Source organism: Microchirus variegatus (genome assembly GCF_963457635.1).
Source record: "Microchirus variegatus genome assembly, chromosome: 9".
Classification (NCBI taxonomy): domain Eukaryota; kingdom Metazoa; phylum Chordata; class Actinopteri; order Pleuronectiformes; family Soleidae; genus Microchirus; species Microchirus variegatus.
This window is the reverse complement of record NC_139810.1, coordinates 27,083,818-27,097,285: the sequence shown is the minus strand read 5'-3', so window position 1 is coordinate 27,097,285 and position 13,468 is coordinate 27,083,818. Positions and strand designations below refer to the sequence as shown.

The window sequence follows — 13,468 nt, the reverse complement described above, 5'->3', positions numbered from 1 at the left end:
CAAATAAAATCATAAAAGTCGGTAACGGTCAACATGGGGGTTAAGTGTCTTGCACAGGGACACATATAAACTAGCAGAGCCAGGAATTGAACCTGCAAACTTCCAGTTGAAAGACAACTCGCTCTACCACTGAGCTCGACCATGGCTCTAACCTAACTCCTCACTTTTTTTAAATACTTTTACTTCTAAAACGTAAGTACATTTTCTATCAGAAAATGACTGTTGATACTGAAGTACAGTAAATGTCATATACTTTAAGACTTTTACTTAAGTAATATTATGAAAAAGTGACTTCAACTTCTGCCAAAGTCATATTCTGGTAAGATACTTTACCCAAGAATCCCTTTAAGGTGCTTAAAGTCGATATAAGACTGTCTCCTGGACTGTGGAGAAGTCGGAGCGGGGATCTCTGGCTTGTTTTTCTGTTATATTTGGTGGCAGCCATCACTCAGCGAGAGCAGGGAGGACTAGCAGCAGAACAAATAAAGAGTTTGCCGTGGCCGAACACAGGTGTGGGGAATTAAAGCGAAAGCTTCAAAAACTTCTGGTTCTTGAAAGAGTCGGGCGGCTACAGAGACATCTGGTGAAAGAAGAGCGGCACCCGAGAACTACAGAGCTGAGCTCAATCTCCCGCTGCATGGAAAAACAGATGACATGCTATTTTTTAAATTCTCTTTTCTGTATTGATGTGGTCAATCAATATCCAGCCTGTTACACATCAGTGTCGTGCAAACGGGGCTCTGAGTCGCTGCGCTGAATCACACCAGTCTGCACACAATACACACACACACACACACACATTCTTGTACTTGCCACATACTGAGGACCAGCATTTCCACTTTATAAATCAACACAATTACAAATATCTACTTCATGAATGACATCTACAAAGAACTACTGGTTGCAGTACCATAAAACGTCTGCAGGTGGAGCCCCAGAGCAAAAAAATGTTGGTCCAAAATGTGAAAAAAAAAAATTTGGTCCAAAATTTGAAAAAAAAATTTGGTCCAAAATTTGAAAAAAAAATTTGGTCCAAAATTTGAAAAAAAAATTTGGTCCAAAATTTGAAAAAAAAATTTGGTCCAAAATTTGAAAAAAAAACGTGGACCAAAATGTGAAAAAAAAAATTGGTCCAAAATTTGGAAAAAAAAAATTGGTCCAAAATTCTCCCAAAAAAATATGGTCACAAATTTGAAAAAAAAAAAATATGGTACAAAATTTGAAAAAAAAAATTTGGTCCAAATTTTGAAAAAAAAAATTTGGTCCAAAATTTCACAAAAAAAGTCATACTATATTATGTCGTCCAAGATTTTTTTTTTTGACGAATTGACTATAGCATGTTACAGCAACCTAAGGAAGTGATTTCAATGAAAACAAAGTGAGGACCGGCTAAAATGTCCTCACTCCATAAAAATGACCTCAATTTGTTGGTTAAAAACCCTCACTGGTCCTCAGTATGCCGCAAGTACAAGAACACACACACACACACACACACACACACACACACACACACACACACACACACACACGTCATGATGTGGTTAGTGAAAATGTTCACTATGTCACTGTGCCTCGCAGCCACTTTGTGTCTATTTTTGGTGGGATGCCTTTCTCTCATTATTTGGAGCCAAACAATTCAAAGTTTATTTTGCCAAAGTGACAGATAACCGAGTAACTGCAGTCTGTGCATGGAGGAATGTAAATCACGGCTTGTTTTTTGTGGCGTTGTGCCTTAACCAACTGAGCCATGCCACTGAGCGGCTGCACGGGGGCAACTGTGGAACAGTCCGTACAGTTACATGACGTTGCACACAAACTAATTATTGTTTGAGTCGGACTAAAACTGGACTCTTAAAATACACGTTAACATGTTGGTTTGACCGAAATTCACCCAGATAATGTGATTTAGAGTGGAGGTCGAGCTGACCTGGGCTTTTTGAATATGTACCACGGAAGAATAACATGGAAAGATCCAGGCTGGTACATGTGTTTGGACTGAGGAGAAGACAGATTTTATGCTCTGTGAGCTTAAATAATTGGATGTTTTATAAGTTAAGCAGTGTTGTAATGAATCGAAGTACAAATACTTTGTTTTATTTCTAGCAACTTTAACCTTTTACTACCAAATAAAATCAGAAGAAGAAGAGTTGATAGTGGTCTGTATTTATACAGAGATTTTCTAGTCTTGAGCTGCTTTTAAGTACATTAAATGTCATGTACTTTAAGACTTTTACTTCAGTAATATTATTATAAAAAAGTGAATTTAACTTCTACCAAAGTCATTTTCCTGTAAGATATTGGTCAAATCTGGTAAAAGTAAAACCGGAGCTCATCTTATCTGTGCATGGAAACAAACTCTGTGTTGTTGTCCTTGTTTTGTTTGGAGTAAAGTGCTGTGGTAAAGCTCACCGGATTCTTTCCTCTATATAGTTTGTTTCAGAAAATGCTTTTATCAACAAACGGTGAAAAGCAAGGATTGCTGTTATGAAAGCAGCTCAGACAGGGGATGTGCTGTCCACATGCAGCATCTAAAAAACACTTGAAAATATGCACAGAAGAAGCCAAAAGGTGCTTTTAACCAAAGGGCTTATTAATGTCCAAATGAAACTGTGGCTCTCACAGAATTTCCTCCATAAACAGAATGATGCTGTTTTTAAAATCTCAACATTGGCTGCCGGATTTCATTTAGATTTCATTTTAACATTTAATGTTTTTCTTTTAAAACCATTAATGGCTTCGTAACACCTTAATTAGGGGACATTTTAGCGTTATATGAAAATGACAGGGCTTTAACGGTGAAGATCCAAACGGTGAGGTGACCGTTCCTTTGCTGTTGCTGCTCCTAACCTCTGTGACACTTTCCCTCTGTTTTGTACATTTTCTAATTTTATTGATTCTTATTTTATTGGTTTTATTCGTCTTAGCTTACTGTTTCATTGTGTATTTATTGAGTTATTGTTTCTTTTTTGTTATCCTTTGTTTCTTATGTGAAGCACTTTGAGCACATTGAAGATATTGTAAAATGTTAATAATATAAATAAATACACATCGATTGCTCGATCTTTACTAAACAACCAGAACCTGGCAACTGCTGCTGAGATGACTGAAGTTGCTGCAGCTTGAATTAACGAATTTACACATGAAACTAAGAAAACAAAAGTTATTGGATTAGGAGCTTCATCTGGATGATGAAAATGTGTAAATCTCTGAATGAATGAATCTAAATGTGCGTCTTAAGGCCACATTATACTTCTCCGACTGCGTAATGCATTATCCGTCTGCGTCACCACGGAGACGCCTCGAGCCTTTATACTTCTGCGTTGTGGTGACGGATACGCGCTGCAATTTCCCGCCCGATCAGTAGGGGTCGCTGCGCAAGGTTGTTGTGCTTCTGGCTACAGTGAGCAATGGCGTCTGAGAAAGAAAGAGAGAGAAAGACTGTCGTTGTTGAAACAGTGGCCGTTTCTCACTTTTCTGTGTGACGGAACGCAGTTTTAAGATAATTTGAGGCGAGAAATTGGCCATTTAGAGTCTAAATATGTGCTGTGTGTGTTAAGATATGACGTATTTATAGTTTGGCAGCAGCGTTCTCGGCGGGGATCAGCTCCGCCTCTGCGGACGCTCGGGTGCTCACTGTGAGCCGGCACAGAGCAGCTTAGCTCGGCCTGTCCTGAGGACCAATCGCAGCTCTTGCCGTCTCCGTTGTCCCTTGACGGAGTGACGGACACTTAAAAAATATTTCGTACAGTCGGACACGACGCACAGTCTCTGCGTAACCTACGCAGAGCACTTTACGCAGGAGTATAAATTGGGCTTTACTTCGAAATCCAGAACAGGCAGATTAACAAGACCAAGTGCGGTAATCCCATAACCATCCTGACTGTGCTGTTTTGTTAATAGACACTGGCGCGTCGGGTGATATGTCACGACTCTGAAATCGCCGACTGCTCCTGTCTCCACACGGCGCTGCGGTGTGTAAACTGCACTCTGGGTTTATCTCGGTTTAAACAGTCATGGTGTTTCCCTGCTGTCAGTGGACCATGGCCCAGAAGTCAGGATGGGACACGTCTGCCGAGCCCCTGTCGGCATTCCTGCACCCTCAACACCCTTCAAAGTCTCCTTCTCATCTCCTTGTCACTCCTAATCCACATGAGGGCACTTAGGGAGATTGTTCATCAGACATCGTGTTTTCTCCAGAGGGAACATCTACGATAAAGGCGTTATCTGCTCTGTATAAACAGCAGTGACCTTTCCTGAGTTTCAGCCAATCCCGTTACGCCTCCCTATAACTTTATTATTGCGAGCGTGGGTGGAGATTAAAAGCGATGACCTAAGAGAGAACAAAGGGCGAGAGATAATTGACGGAGAACTTCATCTCGTAGTCTCTCTCTCAGTCTTCAGGCGGCATCGGGGCGACAACGCGACTGTGCGCCGACGTCGGCCCTTTGTGACGCGTTTCGCCGCATTCTTCACCTGAGCCGCTCGGTAAATAAGGGTTGTAGGCCCTCAAAGGTCTTCACACGTCTCTATTCTGCACAACAGAGCCCGAAAAACGATATAATGATAAGTTTCAGATCGACTTCTGGCGTCACTTAGTGCAACATTTTTGAGGGTAATCTCAGTCACCACGCCTAATTGCCAGAGGGTTTCAGACTCTTCGCTCAAAAGTGCACTGAGCATGCTTTATGTACTTAATATGCCCAAAACAATCACTTTTGCAATGCCTCTTATAGCTTGTGCCAACTCATGCTGTTCTCATCTACTACTGCTGTTATGAATCTCCTGAGGCCAACAGTGGAAACAAATAGTGAAGTTGTGCTTTTATTTTTGTTTCTGGTCTCTTTGATCTATATTGAACCTGTGGTGCACCGAGTTGGGAAATTTTTTGAAAAGATTGTTTCATGTGTTAGATGTTCAACCTTAACTATGATTTATTTCTTGTAAGTGGGAATCAGTTTATGCATATGATGTATAAACATTCTCTTTTTTTTTTGGGGAGCTTTTAAACATCAACTTCACTGGACCTCCTCCAAATCTTTTGTGCTCTTTCGTAATCCGATCGCTTAATAAGCTTTTAATCTTGGCACTTTTTTTCCCCCCCGTCTTTTTTTGTTGCTTTGCCAAGTGTTCACCTCAATGACCGTCTTTACCGGTGTGTGCGGAGTTCAGCTGTGCTGCCTCTGAGGGATTAGACGTGATGTGAATATGTGAAACCTTTTTGGTTTGTGATCAGAAAAGTGTGGGAGATTGGTGCAGACTTTAATCAGATTCAGGTAGTCTTCTCTTCTTTTTTTTCAAAGTAAACCATTATTTAACTGAAACGCCTGTAATTGCTGTGAAACGCCTGTGTCATTGGTTTGATGGCGGCTGGCGCTGCCTCGTCATCCAGAGGAGGTTCAACTGTGTTGGTATGAAAGGATGAAATGCATGATATTTGTGGGAAAACCCTGGGAACCTTTTTTTTTTTTATCTCTTTTTCTTTTTAAATAAGCCAATTAAACATCCTGCAAAGTTGCAGCACATCCATGACTTTCTCACATCATGTGCTGCCTGGGCTTGAAACAAATGTTTGCTGACATTAAAGGACACTTTGATCATAATGAAACCAAATGTCATCCATATCCTTAATATATCAATCTGTTTGGACATTTGGAATAACTTATTCAGATCATAGATTGTTTAAAAAAAAAAAAAAAAAGTTTTCTGCTTTCATCCTGATTCCAACTAGGAAATAAAACATATATTGAATAGCCACCAGGGGGTGACTCCACTGGTTGCACAAATAACTTTTTCCTGAATTTGCGACTTTCAGCTTTTCTTCAATAGAACACGATGTTGATTTTGAATTATGTTCTCATTTAGAGCAAAATAGATGCACACAGGAGTGGAAAACCGTGTGATTGACAGCTGGTATCGTCATATAGGACTTTTGCAGGTGACACCTCTGAACCTATGATTACATAACATCCTCTTGAGGACATGACCGGTTGCCACTTGGTCTAGATCTGTTATTGTTTCCTCAGGGCACTTAAAAACAGATACTTTAAAACAATCACACGTTCAAAGCAAATATAGAGACCTGTGGTTTCACCCAGTAGGAGTTTGCAGATCTCGAGGCTTCACGACAGGAGTTGACGTGCATCACAATCAGGTGCCACTTTATTACAAAGCAAAAGTTACAAATCCTGGTTTTTATGAGTGTTAAAGTGTTTTTTTTTTCTTATCTATTCTCATCTTTTTCCTGTATACGAACTAAACCTTTGCCGGGTCAAGAGGAAAGAGAAACAGTTTCTGACTGTGAGAGAGTTTTTGAACACAAAGAGCAAAGGAAATAAATGAACAAAGTGTTCGGTTGGAAGCTCTGACTTTGATTAACTTAAATACTACGATGATTATTGTTTATTGTCATTACATGATGTTTATTTGACCTGGGTGGTGGGGGGGGGGAATAAAAAGTGAAATGTCAGTAGGTTTTCAAACAATCCAGGGTTAGTTATGTCATGATTAAGTGGTGAAATGGGAAAGTGATTGACAGTTTCTGTGTCCCTTCAGCTCCCTATTATCAAAGTGAAGTGGCCACTTTTCCTTTGACTCCCGCTGCGGCCGCTTGTTATTGCAAACATACTTTGAGAATTTCATTTCACAGCACCCGAATGGGAGACTGCGTGAAGGCAGGGGGGTCAAAAACTATACCAAGCAGGAGATGTCTGTTTTTTTTCTTTTAAGGGTTTTGTGATGTGACATCCTCGTGAAATGACAAAACATGAATACAATAATAAAAAAAAAGCGCCTCCCTGTAAACACCTTGTGATAGGATGGGATAATCCGAGTTGAAAATTGAATGTTATTTGTTGGACTGATTGAGAGGTTTTTCTAACAGCTCGTCTTTTTTTATCCGTACAGACATCGACGAATGCTCTTTCGATCGCGCCTGTGACCACTTCTGCATCAACTCTGCCGGCAGTTTTCAGTGCCTTTGTCATAAAGGCTACGTCCTGTACGGCCTGGCACACTGCGGAGGTGAGCAGCATGTCTTTTTTTTTTTTTCTTCCCCTAAGCCTCTTTCTCTCTTTCTCTTGATGTTCTTTTCAATTTCTATTTCTTCTGACAGCTTTCATATACCGGCGTGTGGATGTGATTCTCTAAGCTCGGTCTGTCAGCCCTCTGCTTTTGGCCCGGAATAAAAACATTTAAATGAGTGCCGAAGTTGAAGTGATGAGCTATAGAATAGTTTGGACAAAAAGTTTGCACAGGTTGAAAAACCCATCATTTTTCATGCAGTGAAACTAACTTAGTATATTAGATATTAGGGGTGTGAGTCACAGGGTTACCTCATGATACAGCGATTCTGTGATAATCAATGTATTGCAAGATGATACATCATGATATCTGTCTAACTCGGGGTTCCGCAACCTGCGGCTCTAGAGCCTCATGTGGCTCCTTCTCGCTTTGTAGTAAAAACTTTCCGTGTTTTTCACATTTTTTGTCAAGTTAAAGGCATAAATAAAAGTGTTTTTGATATTTTGTCCGTCACATCCAATTGAAAAACCTCCCCCAAAAGCAATTCAAGTAATGTGTGCATGAAGAAGTTAATATTTGGTGTCCTGTCCATCTTTAGATCCATGTACTTCTAGATCCATGCAGATTTTCTCAGACATAAACTTACATAAAATTGAATTTCAAAGTCGTTTTTATACACTTTAGCAGTTGCGTATCAACTTGCGACCAACTTTAAAATATAGTATATATGTGTTTAAAAAAATATGATTTTATCTTAATTTTAAGGATCAAATAGGTTTTTTTGCGGCTCTCGATTAATTTTATTTGGGTGGAGGGGGGACAAAAATGGCTCTTTTTATTCTAAAGGTTGCAGACCCCTGGTCACAGACAAAAACGTCTGTGACATGGTTTGCACGATTTCTCTATTTATTTACAACATAAAGAACATACAGTGCACTAAGTCTATGTATTGTACGTGGATGGGGCATCTCTTAATGTAGATATCGCCGTCATTATCCCTCTGTGAAACTCCCTCTTCTTCAGCCAAGTCTCCCTCATTCATTAGAGAGCCTTCATTTGTTAATTAGAATAGCGATATTTTCCCTGGTGCGTCGATTCTTGTATTGCACGAGAAAGGACGACGACATATCACTGAATCCACCCCTGTGAGGTGTTTACATAGTACCTCTCACCACGAAAACTGGTTCAACCGTCTCTTGACAGGTTTTCTATCAACTATTTTCTTGATCATTTTATTATTATTACCGTTTTTATCTTAGCTGAAGGAGCTAGAGCCACATGAAAATGGATTAGGTAGTGATTTGATACCCAGCACCTGTGCTCTGCATGACTAAGAGTCCTTGAGCAAGTCTCTGAACCCTCCAGAGAACTGTGTGAATGATGTCGGAGAGAAAAAAAGCACTGTGTCAATGTGGACACAATGAGGATGTGACTTGTGTTGTCAAGTCTTTTTCAGTGGTGATTAATATCGTTATTGTTCTTCATATTAATGACAATTAAGCAACGACGTAAGATATTTTAATCTCGGTATTTGAAGCTCAACAGCAATCGACTAAAAATAACCACGTTAAACTTTCAGCGGCTCAGTTGTGATTAATCACAACTGTCACAGTCCTTATAACACATCAGCGCAGGGCAGCCACTGTGTGCATCTGTATTCTTGAATAAAAAAAATAAATGTAGCTAAAAAAAATTCACTCTGATGGATTCCCTGTTTCAAACCAGTTGTAAGTCTCTGCAAAGTTGATTTTCAAACGGACTGAAATGTGCAGAAACAGGTGGCTGCCCGGAAGGCAGGAAATCAATCTAACAACGTACGCTACACTTGGCAGTAATGTAAAGTGTAGACAATTTGTGCCGTAGTTAATGGACTAAAACGTGCGAAAGCATATAACTAGGGTCCTTCCAGGCAGAGTATGGCCACGTCCATCAAACGAGAGTAGGTATGCCGTACTCTGGCGTGGAACAAAGAGCAAGAATGGCCTTTGGTGTCAGGAGGAGGTGTGTGTGTGTGGGGGGGCGCGTCAGATCTGCCTGGCAGGCAGCAGAATGAGGCCCGCCAGAGCACATCAGGATGTTGTGGCGGCCGCTTTGATGGAGTGTGTATCGCCAGTTAGAATCTGCTGCTGACTCCAGCGCCTCAGGGTCTCACAGTAGTTGTGGCAGAGACGGAGACAGAGTGAAAAGGAGAGGGAGAGACCGAGAGAGAGAGAGAGAGAGAGAGAGAGAGAGAAAGCATAGGCCCTTAAAATCTGAAAATACATAGCTTATGTACATATATATATATATATATATATATATATATATACAGTACTGTGCAGAAGTCTTAGGCCACCATTAGATTAGTTGTTTTAGAAATGCTATAGCGACAATAGAGGATCATTTTTTTCTATTTCACTTTACTGGAACACAAAATATGTATGCAGCTTTTTTTTAGTTATTTTTTTATTTATTTAATAAATACATTTTCAGCAAAGAAAAAAAAATCCTCTACAGGCACAGGCCCCCCAATCGATTACATGCGGCCCCCCACTTAATATCTTGTTATAATTAAAACATGGCCCCCGACCTCAGCGTCTTTTAAACACAGTGTGTAGCTGAGGTGATAGAATATAATGTATGTTTTCTAGCGATGTTTTTATAACAGTAGTAATAAGACATTTGGTCATAATTATCCCATTATTAAATGTATCATTTACAGCATTCAGTTACATATATAAATACGCTTGTTAGGGCCTGAGCTACGAATGGCAGTGGCCCCGAAACGGCTCCTGGTACGAATTTTAATCACAGTTGTCCACACTATTATTGATGTAATTTAAAATAAATGTGTGTTTTTGATATTAATACGTTCATTTTGCATCATGAAAAGTATTAGTAAGTATACGTGTGATATCATGATGCGATATTGTGAACAGTTTTTGTTCTCTAGGCCGACCCCCTCTTGACCACAGTAGATGCGCATTGGCCCCCTGGTCATTTGAGTTTGAGAGCCCTGATTTAGCGTGATCTACCTACTATTTCATTTAAAGAAATATCTGCTCTAAAAAATGTGTACATATATATATATATATATATATATATTCTTTATCTGTAGTTACACAAGTCTACTGGTCAGGAGTGACTAGACCAAAGTGAAAGTAAAGTGAAATATCAGCGGTAAAGGATCATGAGGTTTGAACAAACCTTAGACAATCTATGTAAAACTGGACATCGACTTCTGGTTTAAAGAATAAAGCCCAAGTGTGATGGATTGATTCAGCAGTTCAGTCACCGGGGAACTCCGTCTGAATGGAAATCTATACGGGAAAATCAGCCTACTTCTCGCTTGATTTATAACACGGCTGAATTTTTTTTTAAACGGTCTCAATCGCTCGTTTCGTATCTTCTTCAATAGAACGTGATGTCATGTCAGTTATGTCAATTATGGTCCCATTAGGAGGGAAATGGATGAAAAAGCAGTCACGAGCTCGTATTGTCCAAGAGGCGTCAAATTGGGACTTAATTTTGTCCATTTTTTTACGGTCTATGGCACAACCGTGCAGTTAATTACACCGCCCCAAAGGTTTCCCCCTGTCTGTCACAATCTGATAAAAGGTTTCAGGTCCATGGGATCTATTCTACAGTAGGCAGCTATATAGGTTGTCAGTTAAGGGATCAGGAGCAGCACAATTGGATTTGTGAGGCTTTTACTCACTTGATGGTCTGTGATCGGGCCACACTGAGCTGCTGCGAGGAGAGAACACGGCAGGCCTAAATGACTCCATACCACTGAGAGATCCCGGGGATGAGATTTATGGCATGCCAACGTGTACTCTCTTCATTCCTTGGCCATAACCAAGGTAATCCTATTCCCTGTGTGGTTTATCGGCCGAAATATAGCTGTCAAACAAGTCAGAGAGCTTTGCGCCGTGTTAAACAATAAGACTTACCCTAAACAAACCCAATTAGGTCACTGACCTGCTGTCGAGCAATGTGCTGAGGCCTGTCAACATTCCTCCCAAGGCGAGAGTATAGTCGGCCATTCTCTCTCTCTCTCTCTCTCTCAGCGAGCAAAACAATCCACACATTTTTTTTTTTGCTTATCTGGTAAGAAAATAGAGGTAAAGCAGTTGCAACTAAATAGGCTACTTTGCAAGTCATTTAGAGACTGAAATATTCGCACAAAAGAGTTGATTTTCATATCTTAGCAATTGTTAAAGGTGATATATGTAAAAAAAATGTCCTTGAAAACAGTTAGAAACACAGAAATGATATATTTATATATGGCATTATATAAATGTGTTCCTGCACAGATACATGCATAAAAATAACTGTTGCTCCATCTATTTTTTTATAAATCTTTTACCTACTTCATTTTCAGCAACAGGCAGAAATAGAAAGTGTGGCTGCTGTGGAGAAACAGTTGAGAATGATCACCTGATGAGAGGAGAGGACAAGGCGACAATACACGGACTGTAAAAGCATTCTATTCTTCAAATATCCACCTAGAAAGTGTATGAGGGAGAAGGAGAAAGAGGCTTGATAGCAAACCTTGGTCTGAGGATCCCAATGCTTCACTGTCTGAGGGAAGATTATCCACACGGGGGCATGTTTGCCACGGTCTTTCGTCAACTTCCTCTCCACTTTCAGCCGTCTGTATTTTAAAGCACCTCCACTGCGGAGGTTCAATAATTCTCAGGCCGTCTGCAGCGCTCTGCTGGCATCCTGTGTATCGACGTGCTATGTGCTGTTATTGGAGGGGTGGCGGAAGGTGGTGCAGCAGAGAAAAACACCAAAGTAAACCACAAACAAATAGTTTGCAGACTGTAAATGAATTGTTTTATTTGTGAATGTAAAAGCTGCACCATCGTTATCAGTATTTCAGTATTAACGTGATTCCTCGCTCTCTGGTGACACATGTTATTCCTTAATATGTCACATTTATATCATAATTAATTGTGATTTTTAACAGCCCAGATTTGCTTAAGAGAAGATTTTCCCCATTTTAAAACGCATTATGATGATGGTAGGACAGGGAGTTGGTGATTAGTTACCCTAACTCACCACAGTCCTCTCCATAACACAATGCAAATGTTGTGTTTTATGTTATATCACATTATTATTATTTTTTATTATTATTATTTTCTTGGCTTTTTGTCTTGGCTCTGTGCTGTGAGAGTGTGCAGAGAAAAGAAAGCTGGAGAAAGGTCAGAAATGAATACATCCACTTAGTTACGAGAAAGGGAGGAACAGAGAAGTCAAAACAGCAGTTGTTGTTGGCAGAGGAGAGCAGCTTCCATCAGACATTCATTAGACTTCTTTGTCCTTTAAATTGTGTGCTTTGATGCAGGGGATAAGCAGCGCATCTCTCGCATGCAGCTCCGGCTGGTGGAACACTACTGATTAAGTCATCATCTTCTTCTGGGAGCGCGAGGTGTTCAGACTGTTTTTTATCCAGGGTGAATAATTGAATGAGACAAGGAAGAGAATTTCATATCAGCAGACCAGATCATCTATCACTGCCATTATCTCGTCTCGTTTCCCCGCGTCTCCACCGCTTGTCTGCAGCCCGGCGCAATCCTCAGATCCGCTCACTAAATTTTTCTGTCTGGCATCAATGGCAGCCACCCTGCATCTGGTTCCTGGATGTTTTTTAGTGGTTTGAGCTCAGCATGTGTTTGAAAAGGTGATTATAATTTATTGCTCACCGCAAGTGTTTCCCCCGCTGAAGAGCAGAGCCATGAAACTGAATGTGGCGACATCAAAACACGGAATCACTTCTGTTTACACGCAAACACATTAATCCTCTCCAAATGTGACTCTCTGACAGGAAGAGCTGAAGTGACCTCACAGGAACTCCTTGTTTACAGCTGCACTCTTCCTAAACAAGTCCATTTTCATGTCATTTAATTTTATCCTACAAAATTGACTCCAGATTGTTTTGGACTGGTCGCATTCTTCCTCAGTATTTTTTGATTTGAAAACTTATCTGTCCATAGATATTGATGAATGCAGTATAAACCGTGGAGGGTGTAAATATGGCTGCATCAACTCTCTGGGGAGCTACGAGTGTACCTGTCCACCAGGGTACAAACTGCACTGGAACAGGAAAGACTGCACTGGTATGTAGCAGCACTGCCCCCATGTGGCTCATACACTTCATCACAATCATCATTCGTCACCTTTGTGATATATATATATACTGTGTGTGTGTCTCTCAGCTTCCTTTGTATGTTTTTCTCTCAGAGCTTGTGAAATGTCCTCCTGGACTGGCGGCACCAAAAGCCACTCTCACCTGCAGCAAGACGGGCAAGAAAGAGAGCTGCTCTCTCACCTGTGCGTCTAAAGCTCACTACTCGGCAGGTATGTCACAGAGGTGCGGACTCGATTCCTGAATTCAATGACTTTCGACTCGATTTGACAAAATGTAAAGAGACTTGCAACTCGACTTGGACTTTAACATCAG

General features: G+C 40.5%; 1 protein-coding gene across 1 annotated transcript in view; it reads left to right on the top strand.

The window, feature by feature from the left end:
* Positions 1-13,468, top strand: part of scube3 (signal peptide, CUB domain, EGF-like 3) — a gene marked incomplete at both ends in the record, with an annotated part of 106,997 nt that overhangs the window by 74,072 nt on the left and 19,457 nt on the right. The window contains 3 exons of the mRNA XM_083895117.1: positions 6,904-7,020; positions 13,002-13,124; positions 13,249-13,365. Of these exons, the coding sequence (XP_083751243.1) occupies positions 6,904-7,020; positions 13,002-13,124; positions 13,249-13,365 (357 nt within the window). The remainder of the gene's footprint in view (positions 1-6,903; positions 7,021-13,001; positions 13,125-13,248; positions 13,366-13,468) is intronic.